This window comes from Hippopotamus amphibius, chromosome 13 (assembly GCF_030028045.1).
Source record: "Hippopotamus amphibius kiboko isolate mHipAmp2 chromosome 13, mHipAmp2.hap2, whole genome shotgun sequence".
Taxonomy (NCBI): Eukaryota; Metazoa; Chordata; class Mammalia; order Artiodactyla; family Hippopotamidae; genus Hippopotamus; species Hippopotamus amphibius.
Window position 1 is genome coordinate 43,305,249 of NC_080198.1, and position 21,149 is coordinate 43,326,397.

Below are 21,149 nucleotides of genomic sequence, written 5' to 3' on the forward strand. Positions count from 1 at the left end.
TCCTGCAGCACAGGACCTGCTGCCTTTCCTGTCAGTAGCCTTAGCCCTTGGCCCGGAGCCTGACACAGAGGAGGTGCCCAAGGAGTGTTTATCTGATTGCATCAGATCAATAAAGTCCTTTTTTAAAAAGAAATGTTTTACTTCTAATGTGTAGGTCTCTGTTCTTTAAAAATGCCTGTAACACAATTCTTTCAGGGGCTGATAGTCCTAAAATGGCCCTAATCCTGCACACACAGAATTGAAAAGATTAAAATAAAGAGATGGTTCACCAGGAAAGGGATGTATTTTTTTCTTTTTACAAAGTATGGTATCCAAAAAACTTACAATGCATGAAATAATCCAGATTTAAATGACAAGGGCCAGACCCCACGGCACGCTGAACGCAAAGACAGCATGCCTTTTCGTCCCCCGCTAAGGAGTATATTGAAAAATACAATGGCCTTGGCAGAGTTTTCATTTTGTAAGATCCTTTTGTTGTACATCATGCTTCTTTTTGTGGGTCCATTCACACTTTGAGTTCGAAACACATCTGCTTAGCCACTGATGTCAGGAATGCCAGCAGTGGAAGGCGGGGCATTTCAACTTCCTGCTCCCTGTCCAGCCCCTCTAAGATGCCTCTCCTGTTCCCAAAGAGTTAACTGCCTGCCTCCATCTCCTTCCCTACCCCATCTAGCTTTTCAAATTTCACCTCCCAAGAGACTCCATCCATGTTCCTTTGAATTCTGTGGGTCTTTGAGTCACAGAAGGGATGACTTTTTTTTTTATCTCTTCAGTTCACCAGATCACAGAGCCACGGGCAGGTTGCTTGCTCTGCTGTTTCCAGGATGGAATTCAGTTGAGCCGCAGGAGCAGGGCAGGGCCACTTCTTAAACTGGCCTCTGGGTGCAGCTGATTTAATTAAACCAGGGCTGTTGTCCGTCTGTGTTCTAAAGAGCGCTCCTGCGCCTCATTCCTCCTCGGCCTTTCCCCTTTGTGCTGAAGAGCCCAGGGAATGGCAGAAATAGAAATGGCAACACTCAGTCTGCCTTCTGAACACTGGCTTCTGCAGACCAAGAGGCTGAGATAAAAGAGAATATTCTCATTTGCAAGAGGATGTTCACCTTTAGGAAGACGTAGGAAGATTTCAGAGCTACATAAGATAAAACAAAAAATGTCACGTTCATATGTCGAATCTCCTGTTTTCATAAACTTCCTTGTTAATCCACTTAATTGGGGCAGGGCATGGGGATTTTAGAGTTTCCTTAGTCTCTTAGCTTTGACACTTCTCACCTGCTGCCTGGCTGTGACATCAGCTCTGTCTTCCCTAAAGGTGGGAGGAACCTCGGACCAATGCCAGGCTCCCCTGTACACACAACAGGGACTCAGTTTCTCGGACTGAGTGTCTGGGGAGCTCTGAAGCACAGCGTTTTACGGTACCTGTAGGGGTCTGGCTGGGAGAGGAGAGTTTCGGGAAGGGAGTATTGGCTCAGGTGTGGGCAAAGATAAGGGATGCTAAAGTGCCCAGAGAGTGGCAGTGGAAGGAAGTAGTCACCACTTCTGGCCAGTGTAGCCCAGGGAAAACTGGAGCCTGGAAGAGTGCCCCGTCATGGGAGCTGTCGCCGTGGAATCCAGGAAGGGAGAAAGCAGGGGAAAACAGGCTCTCACTTCTTTCTCCTCCTGCCTTTGATCTCCCGCTGGTGCTGCCCATGGGCCAAACCCACCCCAGCCAGCAAGGGAGCCTTGTGGTAAAGTTTGTATAGATCAGCCTCACAGAGAACAGCGCAGAGAAGAATGGAAAATGGATATAGGGATCAACAGAGAACAACCGGTATGGCCATTTTCACATCTGTGGCGTGGATGGTAGGGACCCACCAGGGCCACCTTGTGCGTTTATGCAGGGCTGTGAGCGGGAGAGATGTCAGCTCCCTCACCCTCCCACCCCCATCCAAGGACCTTCCTCATTCTTATCTTTCCTAAGTGACAGAGACCACCTGGGGCACCCCATAATTCCAAGCCACAGAGCCAGTGGAGGAACAGTCTCAACTTGCCTTTTACTTCTGCCTTATAACTCCGGCAACACCAAATAGGTTGTAGTGTATAACCAGTGGCAGCAGGCACAGTGGGATGGCCGTGGGGGGACCCAGCTCGGCCCCCAGAACCTAAGACCAGGCAGAGGAGGTTGATCTTCCTTCTCAAAGCCCTTGTACAACACCCACAGCACAGGAAAGGTAGAACTTCTAGAAGTGGTCGTGGCTCTCTGCTCTCAGAGAACAAGAAAAGAAATACTGTCTGTTACTGTCTAACCTTAGTCCCCTAAAGTATATTTCATGGATGCCAAGTCCAACAAGATGCTGTAAGATCAGATAAGTTTGAGAAACCCATATACCCTTTCTAGGAAAATCGAGATACGTGTTAGCACATTAAAGACTCTGAGAAGTCCTGCAATAAAGAAATCTGTCTAATGTTCTTTACCCTAGGGGCATTGACCATAAGGTCCTTCATTTTAAACACTTATTCTCATCCCTTGAACCACTCTGAGAAAGGCTTGTTGAACCAGGAGCCAGTCAATGGGGCCACAGGCATCAGTGACTAGAGTTTGGAGAGGATATAGATTACTCAGACATGGTAACCATACTTTTTGGCCAAAAGTGGACCTTAATTAAGCAAGCAATTCCAGGTTAATGTTTTTCAAATGGGTTATTTTTAAGACTACAATAACAATTTCGTTATATAGCTTGTTGATTTTTATTTCAGCCCAGCCACAGAGCCAATATTATACCCATCTATAACCACAGTAACTCTAGTACCTTTGTGCCAACGTTTGAAATGTAAATCGCTAAAACATTCCAATCGAGATTAAGTATCACAGCATCATAGGGCAGGGTGGGTAAAGGTGTGAAATCTGGCACCAGCCCTCTGGCTCAATAAATACCTGTCATGGTCATCCACACCATCATCCTCTAATCCTTTGGTGCCATCCTCTTGCTTGTAAGTTCATGTTGAGCAGTTATCAGTGCCAGACCACTGAACCTCCCCATCCCCCCTAGTGCCGGGAAAGCAGGCTTTTAGGGAACACAAAGTAAAGGATGAACATTCTGGCCTTACTGAGGACTTGGAGCGATTTCATATTGCTTTGTCTTGGCAGAGAAAATAAGGAACATTAGTGGATGTCCATGGTGACAAAACAGCAAGGTGCTATTAAGTTGATACAGCCATAGGATATGACGACGTTGGGTTTTGCGTGTTTCTGGAAACGTCAAGGCTCTGAGACCAAAGTTATGTCAGGTCATGTTTAACCATTGCCACACTGAAATTATTCATTTCATTTAAATAATAATTCTAAATTTAGTTTCATTGTGCAAAGCTGTAAGTTTATGGTTTTAATTATCCTATCAAAATGAATTCCCCCTTTTTTTGGTGTGGGTACCAAAAGTGTAATATCCAAACTCAAACCACTGTGGCCATCTCTCCCATCTCCTTCTCCTCTCTCCCCTCTCCTCTCCTCTTCCTCCTCCTCCCCCTCCTCCCTTTCCTTTCCCACCTCCTCTTCTCCTTCTTATTCTAATTTCCTCTCTCTCTCTCTCTTCAATTTTTCTTCCCCCAAAGATAAGTTTTTCAACCTCACAACTTTTGAGAGACAAATTTTTAATGATTTCTACACTCAAATAGCTTTGAAATATTCATCATTTCCTTCATGTGACAAACAATAGTGTTTCTTGTTTTGAAGGTAAGGAATAAATGGCTATATTAAACTGTGAGGATCTTTTAGAAACAGAAGTTCTCTAATACTTGCATGTGATAAAGAAATATAAAGCTAAGGGCAAACTGAAATAGGGCAACTGCCAGCAGACATTTGGTCCATGACCCCTGTATGACCGATGAATCACCCAATGTGACGTCAGCTGTGTCAGTCACTGCTGGAAGCTCCCACAGCCCAGCTAATTGTCCCTGGTGATGCACAGTCAGATTTGCTGTCATCAAACCTGCACCTGCCTTTGCTCCACTCTGAAGTGTTTTGTAAAATTGCCAGTTTTCACGCAGATGCATGAATCATGCCAAGGAATTGACCTAGTTGGACCATCTCCGGATTCTTTGCCCTCCTCACCAACTCTCAACATTGCTCAGTGCAGACGACCATGCGTGACCTGCGAGCATAGCTCTTGGCTTGCCTAACTCTGTTGTATTTTTAACTCAAGTTAAAGGAACTGTTACAGGAGTGACCGTGCATATTCAAATCAGTTCAAAATGGCTGTGATTACATGTTTAGAGCTTTATACACATTGATTAAACCTCATGAAACTCTGTTTAAGTAATTACCTTCTCTAGATACATTTGGTTCCTTGTGTTGTCCATTGATTCATGACGTTATTAATTAGGCTGAAGGAGCATTTGTTTCATTCACCCTATCCAGCATCCCTCAGTCTAAATTATTCCAATGATTTTACTTTCTGTTTGCCTACTTTTATGAGAATCACCTTATAAACTCATAAAGCCAAAGTATTTTTTCCTTTAATTTTCTCTCGAATTACTTCCTTTATCTTATTTTCTCTTTAATCTTCAGGAGCTCTCAAAAAACTGTCTTAATTGACCATAAATAGATTTTACATGCTCCACAACATCACACTGTTTTCTAAGAAATAAGGTATTTTCCTAAGATAAATTTCAGGTTCATTGTCATTCCCTTAACCTGATTCAAGCAAGCTACTGGTACTTAGAGAGAAGTCACTCAAAATTTGTAATTGTCTTAAATTAATTTCACCTCTTTCATGTTTCCTGCATTTTCCCAAATTACTAAATGCCAACCAAAATTTTTATTGGAAAAACTACATCATGAGTTTTTCTCTTTGTTTCCTCTGTCCTGATACTGTGGTGGTTATAGTTGCTGGACAAATTCACAATTATGTAGCTGATGTATTCTTGTACTATTTTATTATATTTTTAAACCGTACAAACTACTTTTTCTTGCAGGAGAAGTTGGGGGAAAAGGAGGTATGGTTGACAGTGAGGGGGTGGCAAGACCCTGTGTTGGCACTTAAGTGTGAAGAATGTTTATAAATGGGGGATTCCCTGTCTCCTTCTCCCAATGTTGAGTCTAGTTCTCTCTCACTCCCCTGAGTTCTGGTATCCCCTGCAAGGGCCCCACCAGTCCTGGGTCCACAGACCTAAGCTTAAAGGCCACGCCTCCTCTTACAGGTGTACTTGGCGGCAGGCACGGTGTACGGACTCGAAGGCCAGCTGAGTGAGCTAGAGGATGCCGCCCGCTCCATCCACAGTGGCACTGATGAGGTTGAACTGGCAGATCTGGAGGACCAAGTAGCCACGGCGGCAGCCCAGGTCCACCATGCTGAGATCCAGGTAAGAACTCTCCTCTCTGCCCAGATGGAGGACCACCAGGCAAAAGGAGAGGGCATCCCATCTTCCACAAAAATCATTTCAAAGCCTTTGTATCTGTCAGTTCCTGCCATCTCCAGCAGACTTTCATGGACATGGTCCTTCCAGGTGGATTCCACCAAATCCTCCTTTTTTAAAGTGCAGCCCTCATCTCCCCAAATTATGGCCTTGATAATCGATCAGACTTCTCTTTAAAACCCATGCCATTTTCCTCTTTGACAAATTCTCTGACCCTTGCTATAGAGGCTCCCATTCCACCCCAAGCCCACCCTTCCCTAACCTTTATCGCACTGTTGATTAGCTATTTAATGCCAGTTTTCCCCACGACACACTAAAAGCTCCTTGAGGACAGGACTATAGCTGTCTAGCTTAACACAATAACTCCAGTGCCTAGCATAACACCTGACACAGGTTTGGGCCTTAACAAAAATGAGATGAATAAATGAATGAAAAATGAAGTGTAGATTTCTTAGACCAATATTTTGCATAATTTAGATACATCTGTTTTAGAACTAATTACTATATTATCTATAACTTTCTGAAGATGCTCGTTTGCAGTTTCCATGGATATTCTCTTGTCCTCTGACTCTGGCTCAGAATTGACTGTGGATTAAGTAACTGATTCTCAAACTGGGGTCCGTGGACATACACATACTCAGCAACCCACGAGAAATGCTGGTCTCTGCAGTATAAGCTCAGCATAGACCCCTGGTTCACTGATGTTTCTGTAGACCCTGCCTTTTAAAACTGCATCCTTTGGAGAATGCGGATCAATAGAAACCATTTCTGGATGGAGAAGATGACAGTCTTGGGTGATAATTATTTTTAAATGAATATTTTTATTTTAAAGACTAAAAAAATCACAAGTACTGATATCATTCAGCACTCTTGAGAACGGGAGGGCATCGGTTCTGTGCTAGGAATGGTCTCATCAAAGATGGCCCTGTTGACCATTTATTACCAGCAAGAATGACTGAAGAGCAACTCTCCTCAAAAATCATTTCCCGAGTCCCTACCATCAGGAAGCACACAGGAGGCTCCTAGATAGCTTCCTCCACAAGAGGGCAGACAGCAGTATCAAGCAGTATCAGCAGTATTCTGTCTTGTGGAACTGAAAACCACAGCCACAGAAAGATAGAGAAAATGAAAAAGCAGAGGACTTTGTACCAGAAGGGACAGGATAAAGCCCCAGAAAAACAACTAAATGAAGAGGAGATAGGCACCCTTCCAGAAAAAGAATTCAGAATAATGATAGTGAAGATGATCCAGGACTTTGAAAAAAGACTGGATGCAAAGATTGAAAAGTTTACCAAAGACCTAGAAGAATTAAAGAGCAAACAAACAGAGATATGCAACACAATAATGGAAATGAAAAATACACTAGAAGGAACCAATAGCAGATTAACAGAGGCAGAAGGGCGAATAAGTGACCTGGGAGACAGAATGGTGATCATCACTGATGCGGAAAAGAATAAAGAAAAAAGAATGAAAAGAACTGAAGAGAGCCTAAGATACCTCTGGGACAATGTTAAACGCATTATAGGGGTCCCAGAAGGAGATGAGAGAGAGAATGGTCCTGAGAAAATATTGGAAGAGATTATAGTTGAAAACTTCCCTAACATGGGAAAGGAAATAGCTACCCAAGTGCAGGAAGCGCAGAGAGTCCCAGGCAGGATAAATCCAAGGAGAAACACACCAAGACATATATTAGTCAAGTTGACAAAAATTAAAGACAGAGAGATGTTATTGAAAGAAACAAGGGAAAAACAACAAATAACATACAAGGGAACTCCCATAAGGTTAACAGCTGATTTCTCAGCAGAAACTCTGCAAGCCAGAAGGGAGTGGCACGATATTTTTCAAGTGATGAAAGGGAAGAACCTACAACCAAGAATACTTTATCCAGCAAGGATCTCATTCAGATTCAATGGAGAAATCAAAAGCTTTACAAACAAGCAACAGCTAGGAGAATTCAGCACCACCAAACCAGCCCTACACCAAATGCTAAAGGAACTTCTCTAAGCGGGAAACATAAGAGAAGAAAAGGACCTACAAAAACAACAACAAAACAATTAAGAAAATGGTAATAGAAACATACATATCGACAATTACCTTGAATGTAAGTGGACTAAATGCACCAACCGGAAGACACAGACTGGCTGAGTGGATGCAAAAACAAGACCCATATATATGCTGTCTACAGGAGACCCACTTCAGACCTAGGGACACATACAGATGGAAAGTGAGGGGATGGAAAAAGATATTCCATGCAAATGGAAATCAAAAGAAAGCTGGAGTAGCAATAGTCATATCAGATAAAATAGACTTTAAAATAAAAAATGTTGCAAGAGACAAGAAAGGACATTGCATAGGGATCGGGGGATCCATCCAAGAAGAGGAGATAACAATTATAAATATATATGCACCCAATATAGGAGCACCTCAATACATAAGGCAAATGCTAACAGCTATGACAGAGGAAATGCAAGGCAGAAATGGAGACACAGGTGTAGAGAACAAACACAAGGACACCAAGTGGGGAAAGTGGGGAGGGCTGGGGGGGAATGAATTGGGAGATTGGGACACCAAATTGTACACTCTAAAATATGCTGTTTATTGTCTGTTAACTTTATCTCAATAAAAGTTCTTTAAAAAAAAAAAACTAATAGTGGGGCAAAGAGGTTTTGCAAATACCGAGTACCTCAGAATCATCCAGGGAGCTTGGCAAATGAACAGATGCCCAGGCTTCACACCAGTCCTGATGCAGAGACTGCAGAATGGAGTCGCGGCACCTGTATATTTAACAAGTTTCCAGGTGATTCTAACGCACCCACCAAATTGTGAAAACTCTTCAAAATCAAAGTCAATTATGAAACAATATGCATAGTGGTGTGTTAGATTGATTTGATTCAGCTGCATGTGAAACACCAGCCCCCCCCCAACACCCCCACACAAAAAAAATCATTTCCCACAAATGCCGCTCAACATTTAATCAACTTATACGTAGTATTACATAAAGTAGAATCAAATTTGTTTTCTGGGGGTATATTTTGCAGAAAATACTTCTTGAATGGTTTAGCAGGAAGAATTTGGTTATGGGTATTTGGGAGGGTTTTATTGGATAATTAATTATTCATGCTTCCAATTTTTTCTACTCAAATTACTGGAGCCAAGTTTAATGGCAGAAAATCCTGGAGTCCAAAATATCCATTTTCCATGTGTTTGAATGTGCCTATTAATTTATCATTAGTTATTAAATATTATAATAATGTCATTAATAATACCTAATGTTCAGTGAGTCTTACTGTGGGCCAGGTGTTGGGCTTAACCCTTGAACTCATTATTGTATTTAATCCTTTCAGCCACTCCATGAGGTGGCTATTGTTATTTTTCCCTTTTTATATCTGGAGAAAATTAGGCTCAGAATGGTTAAACCAAAGTCAAATAGCTAGAAAGTGATGAAGCCAGGATTTTAACCTAAGTCTTTCTGACCTCACAGCCCACATTCTTCACCAGTCTATCCTGTGTGGTTTCCTGAAAAATGTGCTGGTCCTGCCCTCAGGTATATATCCACTTGTGTAAGAGTCCTTACTTTGCATGGGAGGTTGTCAACCCTGCCATCATCTTTATGGATCTTTTCAACGTGGGAACCTTTATTAGCGTGGAGACTCCCCTTGTCCTATAGTTGCTGCCAGAGAAGGAAGCCTCATTCCTTGTTGTCTTTTCTTGTCCAAAGCAGAGCCTCACAGAAGATGTCACAGAATGTGTCCTACAGGATGGTAGGAGGGTCCCGCTGGAGGGTAGATGTGCTGAATGATGTTCTTAGATTAGCTCAGATTCTAGGGTTGCTTTCACCTTGGAGTTTACCTTTGGGACAGGATTGCCCGGTGCTAAAGGCAACTGCAGGATGGTCCACGGGCAGCGTGCTAAGGATGCTGTCCATTGCGTCCTGCAGGGTCATCTCTGTGGGCATTCCTGGGGAAGGTCTCTATTAACTCTTAATATCAGGAAAAGCTATTCTTCTGAGTACTTGATTTTTATCTTGCGGACATAGAGTCTTAAACTGATCTTTTTTGCTTTGGCTCCCAGGAAACCCAGAGCTGAATTGGTCGTCCCCTTCTAGCAAGTGTAAGCGTCCCTAATATGCAATCTTAGGGAATTAATGGAACACAAATACAACATGATAGATGGATAGATAGATAGATAGATAGATAGATGATAGACAAAATGTAGGCAAAATCAGCCCTTGGCAGTCTCCTTTCCTCTTTCTTCATCTTTTGCCCTATGGACTAAAACTGGAAAAATTAACCCTTCTTATTCCAGAGCCTGGCAGTCAGCAAATCAGGAGGTCAGCAACTTGCTCTCCCATTGACCTGTCTCCCAGGGCCCTCTAAGCAAAGCCCTCCATCAAAACAGCTTCCGGGAAAGAATGTGGGCTTCCAGCCCACACCAGTTGCAAATGACTGATAAGAGTTTATGCAATTTATGGGTCTATAAACCAAGGGAATGCAATTTTCATTGTGAAATTTGAGGAATGAGAATAGGAAGGCATCTGGGGGTTAGGAAGGGACAGGGGCTGCACAGTGGCCCCTTCTGGGGGCTTGCTGCTGGGCAGCTTAACTTGGATTGTTTCACCAGCTGCCACAGTCTTGGCCTTTACCGGCCTCCTCCTCCTCATCTGAGAAAGATTTCCCCTCCTCCGGGACAGGGGAAGCATCTCCCATATTTGCTGACCTTTCAGACCTTCTCTCTGCACTTCCTATAGCAGCTATGCCAATGGGCTTTGTCCAAAGAAGCCCTCAGTAAATCACAGCAGAATTAGAATTTGTCTTGCACAGCACAAATAGCTTAGGGACAGGGAAGGCAATGGAGACATCGGGGCAGAGGGCACACACACTGGCGGCTGGGCCCACTTTCAGATTTCCTTGTGTGATGCCCCAGCAATACTCAGGCTGTGCCATCGCGGCAGGATGGCTGTGATCCCAGCCTCCTCCTGCCTCCTCCAGTGTCCCCCAGGCCAGGCCTTGTCACGGCCTCTGAGAATGGGGCAACATCGTGAGAGCGTGAGCACTGGCATTAATTCTGAGCTCTGCTGTGAGATGTTGGGTGTGTCGTTCATCCCTCTGAGCCACGGTTTCCTCATCTGTAAAACCAAGAGAATGGTACCTGTGTCACAGGATTATGGACGAAGCATGAATGAGTTCATGTATTTAAAGCACTCAGCATGGCAACAACACACAGTAATGCCCTCTTCTAAGAGCAGGGACCATGTCTTCTCCACTCCTGGGAACACAGATGGACCAGGGTTCTTTCCTGAGTCCTGAGTGGGCTCTTGTTCTCTATCTCTGCCTTAAGACATTGCTGGAAAAAAACCTGAACTCCTTCTGACCTTCCTATGTTATAGTAAAGGAAACTGATGCCCAAAGAGAGGAGGGAGTTTCTTGAGGCCACTTGGCCTCTTAATAGAGGAAGTAGATTTGAACCAGGGGCTGCTGGGCCTCCCTCCTAAGACCTAGTGCTGTGGTTTGGATTCAGGTAGTCACGGAATAAGGAAGCCAGACCTATATATAACACTTGCCTTTCAAAGCTCACATCGTGTGGCCTCCCAGGGAAGCATTCTCTGACCCCCATCCCCACCCCTATGCTGAGACAGATGGCCCTGGGCCAGGGTTCCCATCGTGCCCTGGGCTTCTGTTTATCCCTAGGGGTCCTCTGACAGGGGTGACATGCTCTAGAGCTAACAACTGGAAAATTATAGAGAAAGACCTGTGGTTTATTTCCCCACTACAGTACTCGATAGAGAAGTGCTTGGTGGAAGTTGAATGAATGAATGAATGAATGAGCAAATATCAAGGCAGATTTGTTCTCTATAGAGTCATAACATTTTTAACAAAGATTCTCTCTTCCTGGACTTTCTCCCAGTGATTCTGTTTTTCTGTTGCATTAAGATTTCTGATATTGAGAGCCGGATTTCAGCCCTGACCATTGCAGGATTAAATATAGCACCCTGTGGGCGCCTCACGAGAAAACGAGATCAGAAGCAACGGAACCAGGTGTGTTTGCCCCTCCTCCCTCTGCTGGAATATTGCACAATCTTGAAAATGTAGAAGTTAAAACATCTCTGGCTTCGCGAAGGTGCACTGATTGCCGTGTTCTGTTTGTAGGTACAAACCATAGACACATCAAGGCAGCAGAGGAGGAAATTGCCTGCTCCACCGGTGAAAGGTATGCTTAAATCAAACCACAGAGCCACCAAAGAATTAAACCTGACTCATTCACTCAGAGTAACTCAGGAATCTGAGTTTGAGGACCAGATCTAATGGAGTGTTCTCACCCAGAATTTCCCTTGTGAAGAGTCTGTCTTGACTTGGATTCCTCCAAGAGGCAGACCCTGGGACACGGATGTGATTTGGGAGGTAGTTCCAAGGGGATATGGGGATATATGTATAAACACAGCTGGTTCACTTTGGTGTACCTCAAAAACTGGCACAACAGTGTAAAGCAATTATATTCCAATAAAGAGCTTAAAAAAAAGAAACACTGATAAGGGAAGAGAGAAAAGATTCAGGGAAGGAAATTAAGCCAATACAATTGTACTTTAATTAGTAGTTTGCTGCTTTGGGCAAATGGGGCTAACCCCTGCTGGGGATCTCTGGGAGACAGTCTTAACTGCACCTCAGAGTTTCCTGCTCAAAGAATAGGAAGATGAGGTATTTCAACTCTCATCTTTGCCTGAAGGTTATTTCTGGTGGGGACATTAACTCCCTGGTACTTCTGACCCACCCCATCATTCATGGGCCAAGAGAGAGTGGTGGAGCCTGCAGCAGGATGCTGTCAGGGTGGGCTGGAATGGTGACTCTCAGGGAGATGTGGGCAGGGCACCAAAAGCATCTAACACAGAGCCCAACCTAGAGGGATTCCAGCAATGCCGGTCCCATCACCCTTATCTACTGGACACTTTCAACAGTTTCCCTGGATTCAGAAGCCACAGAATGATGATGCCAAACTAGATATTTAGACCTACAAATTAGAAGAATAGAATGTCAGAAGATATATGTTTGAGTCCTGGTTCCACCATTCATTGTTCATCAAACGTTTACTGAATGCATACTTTATGTTCCCCAGAGCCCTAAACAATTAAAATATATTACAGATCCACGATCCCTTATTTGAAACCCTTGGGTCAATATGTGTTTCAGAATTATTTGGACTTTAGAAAGGTAATATGGTAACTGCACTGTGTATTTCATGACAGCCCCCTCCCCATGGCATCTGGAATAGCATCTGATAAACACATTAATATCCCTGTAGCAAAGCATGAGAATGTTCGTGCTCCAGGAGAGGGACAAGGACTTAAATGGCCACTTATCAGTTTAAGTCGGGTTTTTCCATCAGGCAGTTTTGACTCCAAAGTTGTAAAGATTTGCTGTTTTTAGAGCCTTTTATATTTCAGAATTGCAAATAAGAGTTTGTAGACTGTATTGGATTATCTCCAAGCTACCTCTTCCTAGAAGGCCACCGGTGATGCCTTGATTTATTTGGCTCACCAATAATTAATTAATTAATTAAACAGAACAAAAAATTTCCACAGTCAGACCTATGGACCAGAATGAGATGCCAGTCTAGAAAACAATCTGGGTAATCTGGACACGTAGTCCTTCTTCCTTAACCATCAGTCCAGCTTCTGGATAATACTTATTGCCGTGTGTTTCCTTTTAGCTGAAAAAGCTGAGGCATCTTCAGCGACCACCATTAAAACATTTAACCGCAACTTCCTTCTCCAAGACTCCTCGACAAACAGGACTAAAGAAAGGAAAAGCACCACCAAGGATTTGACAGTAAGTCATCTCTATCTTAATACCAGTTACTTTCACTGTTGATGGCACCTCCATTCCGTAGCCTTCTTTCTGTAGATCCCCAGTCAGAGCCCTGAGAAGCATCCTTTCTCTAGTCTCGTGGTCTGTTGGTTGGGTGGTGGGGTCCTTATATTGCTAACCTCTTGGGTCTGTGGATACATCCTGCCAACTATATCTCCAGCTCTTTGTAGGGACCAGGTTTAATATGAGACATAAAAATATGTAGACAGAAAGATAAGGTCTGACTGAGGTGTAAGTTTTTATTCTGTTTTTGATTCATAGTCACTCTTCCTTAAATTTCTTGTTAGCCAAGAATTACTGGTGTTCCTAAAGAAAAAGTCAGCAATTGCCCATAAATGCGACAAAGGAAGGGATAGTGGATAATTTGCATAAACCTGGAGATCAGATAAGAAGGCTAAGGAATTATTACTGTAACACCAACATATGCTTCAGAATTTTGCAAATACTTGATGCTGCTTATGTGGAAGGTGAAGATCCAGCCAAACGGCCTCCGTGGTACCAGTCATGCTGAGCGGGCAGACAATGGCTGGCTGACAAGACTGAAGCAATGGCAACCCTATTCCGTGCCTTTTATGCCTCACCTGTCGCTCCCTTCCCATCACCCGCCCCCCAGTCCTTATGTCATGAGCACAGAAGCACCAGGTAATGGCGTAATAGCGGGCATGCCATTTTGAAGTGCAAGTTACTGCATCTCTTAGGCACCATATGGCAACAGTGCTGCCCACTGCCTTTGTTTCGCTGGCCAGCCATTACCCCTGACCTTTCAAAGTCCAATTACCTGGCTCCTGGCCATTACTTCAAAGAGCTAAAAAGAAGCATTTTCACACTAAAAGGGCAGAACACTAGGGCCAGGGAAGGAATCTGTTATAAATAAGATAGTTAAAAATAAATCACCTTAGGACTTCCTAGGTGGCGCAGTGGTAAAGAATCTGCCTGTCAATTCAGGGGATGCGGGTTTGAGCCCTGCCCTGGGAAGATTCCACATGCCACGGAGCAACTAAGCCCGTGCGCCACAACTATTGAGCCTGTGCTCTAAAGCCTGTGAGCCACAACTACTGAGCCCATGTGCTGCAACTATTGAAGCCCACGCACCTAGGGCCTGTGCTCCACAACAAGAGAAGCCACTACAATGAGGAGCCTGTGCACCACAATGAAGAGTAGCCCCCGCTCGCAGCAACTAGAGAAAGCCCGTGTGCAGCAACATAGACCCAGTGCAGCCAATAAATAAATTAAATAAATAAATTTATAAAAAAAAATAAAATAAAAATAAATTACCTTAGGGGAAAGTGGGGAGTAGGGGGGAGGGATAAATTAGGAGTCTGAGGTCAACTAATATATATATAAAATAAACAACAAAGACCTACTATAGAGCACAGGGAACTATAGTCAGAATTTTGTAACAACCTATAAGGGAAAAGAATCTGGAAATAATGTAAATCAACATTGTAAATCAACACTGTAAATCAACCATACATCAATAAAAATTAAAAAAAATTTAAAGAATAAAGCTCCAGATCCCCCACTCTTAAAAAAACATAAATAATAAATAAATTACCTTCCATAGATGTAGAACATAGATCAGTGGTTGCCAGGGGCTCTGGGGGAGGGGAATAGGAAGGAAATGCTTAGCAGGTAAGAGGTTTTACTTTAGAGTGATGGTGTGTTTTGAACCTTGATAGAGGTGGTGGTTGCACTAAACGTACTAAATGCCACTGAACTGTTAATTTTTAAATGGTTAATTTTATGGTTTGTGAATTTCACCTCAGTAAATTATTTTTTAAATAAATTAAATTTAAATAACACAGGTTAAAAATGAAAGATTAGACAACATTTGCTAAATAAATGCAAACAAAAAAGAAAGGGCAGGAATACTGCTTTCAAACAAGTAGAATTCAAGGCAAGACGCACACAGAAGACACTGGGAGGGAGGATGTTTTAGATATAGATAAAACAAAGTAAGTCATGAGTCTTTCTTGAATAGAGCAACACAATTTAAGGTGCCATGGTTGATGACTTTAAAATTCCCTTATCAGTCCTTGGAAGCCCAGTACACCCAGAAATAAATAAAAATTAGATAATTTGAATAGTGTAATTATTGAACTTTAATTAAGAAATATATCCAACTTTATACTCAACAGAGAATTCACTTTCTTTCCAAGCATCAATGGAACATTTATAAAAATTGATTTTATCTACAAAGAAAACCTCAATAAATTCCAAAAAGTAGAAAGTGTAAAACTACCCTTTGTGACGCCAATACCAAAAATAATCTCAAACAGCCCACAATGTGTCCAGTAGAACTTTCTGAAATGATGGGAGTGTTCTATATCTGCAGTGCCCAGTATGGTAGCTACCAGCCAGAAGTGGCTGCTGAGCTCTTGAAATGTGGCTACTGCCTTGGAGGGACTGATTTTTAAATATTATTTAATTTTAATTAATCTAAATGTAAACAGCCACTTGTGGCTAGTGTCTACCATATTGGATAGAGCAAATCTAGAAAATCAGAACAAAAGTTAAAATAGAAATCCTACTCAGAAGTTTTAAAGCATGTGCATCCACATACACAAGAAACACATACACAATGTGCACATCTCATACGCATGTCTCAGTAACTACTGGATTAAAGAGAAAAGCTAATCCACAGAGCATTTACAAAATGAAAACTACATATATCAAAACAAATGGGATACATATAGGACCACAGTGAGTCAAATTCACAGTATTAAATCTTTTCTTCATTATTAAAGAAGAAAGAAGCAAAAAAAAAATGAACTAGACACTGATTTTCAGAAATCAAAGATAAATGCATAAACCAATTAATTAAAACCAAAAAATACAGAAATGATGATAAATCCAAGAGCTTATTCTTTGGAAAAATAGAAAAATTTTTGTTAGCCAATTCAAGAAAAAAAAAAACAATAAATAAAAAATAAGATTCTAATAGAGATGTAAAATTTTTATTTAGATATACGATGTAATGTAAATCTATGCTAATAAATTTTAAAGTCTTGGTTCTAATAAAATCAGAATCAAATCAGAATATTAGTTAAAAACTGACAAATAAAATTTTAAAATTTATTACAAATTCAAAAAAGATTCTCTAGCCAAATGATTTCACTGATAAATTTTTAAGGTACAGTTAATTCTCATGCAATATGAAATACTGCGGAGAATTAAATAATGTGAAAACTAAAAGATTCATGTTGTGAAGCTATTAAAACCCCAACAACCAAAGCCTGACAGGGCTGGTAAGTGTGTACACATCTCCACGCCACTCACACACACATAGACACACACAGACACATACAAACAACACACCAATAGCACTTCTTCAGAGAGATGAGGCATGCTACATAAAATACTAGCAAATTAAATGCAGCAGTACATTAAATCAATTACTGGGTAAACTTCACAGGAATGCACCAATATCTTTAATATTGAGATATTAATAGATCCCACCAACAGGTCATTTCTTTCCAAATTAATTTATAGTTTAATCCAGTTCACATAAAATTCTCAGTGAGATTTTCTTGGAACTAACATTCATGTAAGAATAAATCAAAAAGAATAGATGAGCATTTTGCAAAATTAAAGTGATCTTCCTGCCAGATTTTAAAAGCAATTAAAAGGTATACAGAAATTGATGATTAATGAAATAGAATAGAAAGCTCAGAAACAGATACAGGCACATATGAAAATGTGTTATATGGTTTTTTAAGCATTAGGAACCAGTAGAGAAGGTATAGATTTAAAAACAAAAACAAACTGTGCTTGGGAAATTAGCCAACGGGATGTAGTGGAGAGGGAATCAGTTTGCCTTGTTCCATATATCAAAATGAATTTCAGATGGATTAAGAAGTACATGTAAGAGATGCATCACTTTTTGAATATTGTGAAATATTTCACTGGTCAGTGGGCATGAATAGCTTTTACGACATAAAAAAGCAGTAGACCTTGTGAATGGCCTCTCCTCACTTTCACCAAGTGGCTGATTGCATTGCTCATTTCCTCACCTCAGGAGCCCACCCTGGAGTCTGCTGTGATGTATTAGCACCATGGAACTCCACTGCCAGTGACCCACTGCCTCCGGCCGTACACGACAGTGCCTTGACCCAACAGCCATCGAATACTGTACGGATTTCCACCTGAGGAGAGGGCCTGGGGAGGCCACAGTGCACCCCTGCAAAGGGCTGTCCTGATACCTCAACCAGAAAGCAGACCCAGACTTCAGCATCAAGGTCTTGCCTACTCTCTGCCTTAGGCTCCCAGGAGAATCCAAGACAGAAAACCAAGACGCTGGCTTCCAACAGCAGAGCTCCATGTTCAAAAAATGCATCTTTTCCCTGTTTGCTTTGCTGCTGTGTGTTGTCTTTAAGACCTTTTTTTTTTTTTGTGATCCCTTTGATTCAACTAGAATTACATGTCAACAATTTCTCCCAAAAATTATTGTTGGGGTCAGGGGATAGTGGACGGAAGGATATTAACATTTATCTCATAGAATAATTCTTATTAATCTCTCACAAGCTTCTTTGTCCTACAATGCTAAGGAGAAAAGTGAAATGCCCCTGTAGTGAGCACTAGAGGCTGTCTAACTTGGGGAGCCCTCAACTGTCAAGGTCTTCCTCCAGCCACCTCCATCCCGCTAGTTCCTAGCCCACCACACCATCAGTTCCTCCCACTGCTTTGCAGTCACAAGCCACAGGACAGAAATGCCATGCCCACACCTGTCTGAAACAGTGTCTCATTGAGAATTCAGGGTTCTCTTCCTTGGACTCACTGAGAGTTTCCTCACTCTGAAGGGAAGAGGGGCTTGAGAAAGCCCATCATCTGGACTTGAGCACACTGTCCAGAATCAATAAGATGTGGTTTAGCAATGACCACATCTAAATGAGGTTTAGGTAACTGGGTTATTGCAGGATACAACCACACGAGGAAATGTTGTCCTCCAAAATTTATTTCCCAATAAATGTTCAGCAAAAGTAGTAAAATGACCTTAAAGATAAAAATGGTTAAGGAATAGCCTGAGAAAACTTGCTTGTCTGAATAAAGCAAGGACAAACTCTGAACTCAACAGATGCCAAGAGTTGACACTAACTCCACATGTGTGGTCTCAAATGCATGACTATTTAGAGTGTGTTTATAAAAGCAAATGGAACTGGACTTTCACTCAATTAATTGAGCATCAGCAACTTTTTTTAAAATTTGCTCCTGATATATTCTGAATCTGAGGAAGAAGGCAAAAGATGGGAGGTAAGGGAATAGCATGACTGATGTTTATTAAGTGACCACTCTGAAGAAGGCATTATTCTTCTCATTTTAATCCTAATAGCAACCCTATTCAGTAGGTATCCCCACTTTTCAGATTTGGAGACTGAGGGCCAGAGTGATTAATTTGCCAAAGTCAGACCTTTAAAGCTAAGTATAATTCGAATGCCTGACAAAGCCTCATTCTGTGTTGTTTTCAACTTCTGCATTCTTCTGCTGCTGCGCACATTTCCAGACATGACTTGCTGCTGAAATGTGTGTTAACGATCCTTTCCTGATGGGAGTCTACCTATCTTCCAGTAATACTCCTTGCTGATGCTGTGTATGTGTTATCCAAGAGAAATGATTCCTTTGAAATAAAGCAAATCTTTGGCTTTTTGTTCTGTTGGTGTGATTAAAAGCAAACAAACACAAAATTTAAAAACACAACAGAAAAGATCTGAGTTCCAAATAGAGTGTTTTCTTTAAGAGGCATGAAAAGCAACTATTGTTGTGTTACAGTGTTAAAATATTCAGTTTTCTTTGACAAAAATGTGTACTGTGTAAGCCTTGCAAAAAAACAAAAAGAAGAAGCCTACTCTACGGCATTTGAATTTTTATAAAGGTTTCCTTGTGCCAAATAAGTGCAAAGATTTAATTTACTATTAAAATCCATAAACACATGTTATAGTTCCAGAAGAATTATTTTGTCATCAAGTGATTTTGATCTTCAGTGTCAATATTTATATTTAGATTAATTTTTATAAATGAAAATATTTTAATGGTTTAAGAAAATGAGGCCAATAGGACCATATCTTTGATGACTTCTGAAAGTATGCTTGCCTTCATGTTATATGCACATTGCCAAGAATTACTGTCAAGAGAAATGATAAAGAAGTAAAAGTCATTTATGAAAATAATGTTTGTGGGTGTGTGATTTTTTTTTTGGTTAGCGAAGACTGGGAGTGAAGAAGGGGTAGAGAGGTCAATGGCTAGTCATTGGAGGGACCAAGATTCAAAGCCACAGTTGTTCTACACCACATGTTCCTTCCAGTTACACCGCTCACCTCTCCATTGCTTGTTCTCCTGAGAACAGAATTTCCCAGGACCATCTCCACTGAGTGGTCACTCAGGTAACACTAGCAGATCTCAGAGCAGGGAGGAGGGGCAGTGTGATTTTGTGCCTCAGGGGACATTATCACAACTTGGTGGGGGCAGGGCATGTGTATAGTGGAGAGCGGCTAGGGATGCTGCTGCCCCTACAATGCACACACAGCCCCCCACAACAAAGAATTATCCAACTCAAAATGTCAGTGGTGCCAAATTTGAGGACCCTGGGTGAGACCCTGGAGGGAAGTCTAGGCATCAGTGGAAAAGTCCCTGCCCACGTCTGCAGGGACTGTGTAGCTGACTGAGAAGCAAGGCAATTACTCTCCCAGTCTTTCACAGGCTCAGAGGCAGTTGTTAGTCCTCTGAGGCTGGCCTGCCCAGACACTGGCCCCTGCCATCCCCAGATGGGAATAGGAACCCACCACTAAGCTGAAGTGAATAAGGGAATAAAAATATGAATAGAAGCCAAGAGCAGCCACATGGGTGGACCTAGAACTTTTCATACTAAGTGAGGTAAACCAAGAGAGAAAGACAAATATCATGTGATATTACTTATATATGGAATCTAAAAAAAAAATGATACAAATCAACTTACTTACCAAAAGAAACAGACTCACGGAGATAGAAAACAAATTTATGGTTACCAAATGGGAAAGGGGGGAGGGATAGATTAGGAGATTGGGATTAACAGATACACACCACTATATATAAAATCGATAAACAACAAGGCTTTATTGTATAGCACAGGGAACTATATTCAATATCTGCTAATAATCTATAATCAAAAAGAATCTGAAGCTGTACACCTGAAAGTCACACAGTGTTGCAAATCAACTGTAGTTAAAGAAGAACAGCCTTCTCTGCCTGATAGACTAAGGCAGTAGTACTCAAGCTTGAGAGGGCATCAGAATCCCCTGCAAAAACACAGATTCGAGGAATAAATCCAATCATCCCCATCCTCACTTTACCTTTCTCTACGCTACCATTAATGTGCCTGGCATAATAATGTTTGCTAAACATTCATAACAAACAAGCTTACACTTAGGTTGGCGGGGCATTTCAGATGAGGCTGGGGGTGGGTGTGGAGAACAATGCCAGGAGACCCTCTGAGATACTCTCCAAGCAGCATTTCCTGACCAGAATTCCTGACTTCCCTACCCGCCCATGCCCCACACCATATTCCCACAGGACAGCAAGACAGGGAAGACAGCCAAGAGGGTCCAGCCACACTCCAGTTACCCAGGCATCCCACCTCCCTAACCCAGAAGCCCAAAAAGCTTGTATTGAGCCAATCTGTGTCAACACTCCGAGTGTTCAAGAGAACTGGTTTGGGTCAACAATTTGAGTGTCAAGGGTGATGGGCAGCTACACTCATAGAAAATTTACAGCTCTTCTTGCTTCTGGGGTAAATAGGAACAGAGTAAAGACAGTATTTTCCCCTAAGATATAAGTGCTTGATTTGCCATGACAAAAAAAAAAAAGTCACCCAATATTCACAGCATTTGAAGGCTGCCAGAAAACACTAGGCTCTACTCTTTGACATTCCAC

At 41.9% G+C, this 21,149-nt stretch overlaps 1 protein-coding gene across 3 annotated transcripts in view; it reads left to right on the forward strand.

Moving 5' to 3' along the window:
• MYRIP (myosin VIIA and Rab interacting protein) overlaps positions 1 to 19,354 on the forward strand; it is a 221,589-nt gene extending 202,235 nt beyond the window's left edge. For 2 of the 3 annotated variants that reach the window (XM_057706817.1, XM_057706818.1), the window contains exons 13-17: positions 5,173 to 5,334; positions 11,319 to 11,423; positions 11,535 to 11,595; positions 13,090 to 13,208; positions 17,266 to 19,354. In XM_057706817.1, coding sequence (XP_057562800.1) covers positions 5,173 to 5,334; positions 11,319 to 11,423; positions 11,535 to 11,595; positions 13,090 to 13,208; positions 17,266 to 17,298 — 480 coding nt within the window. In that variant the 3' untranslated portion in view covers positions 17,299 to 19,354. Of the gene's footprint in view, positions 1 to 5,172; positions 5,335 to 8,869; positions 8,933 to 11,318; positions 11,424 to 11,534; positions 11,596 to 13,089; positions 13,209 to 17,265 lie in introns of those variants that run through there. The other variant, XM_057706819.1, reaches the window with a different exon arrangement.
• Positions 19,355 to 21,149: the final 1,795 nt, after the last annotated feature.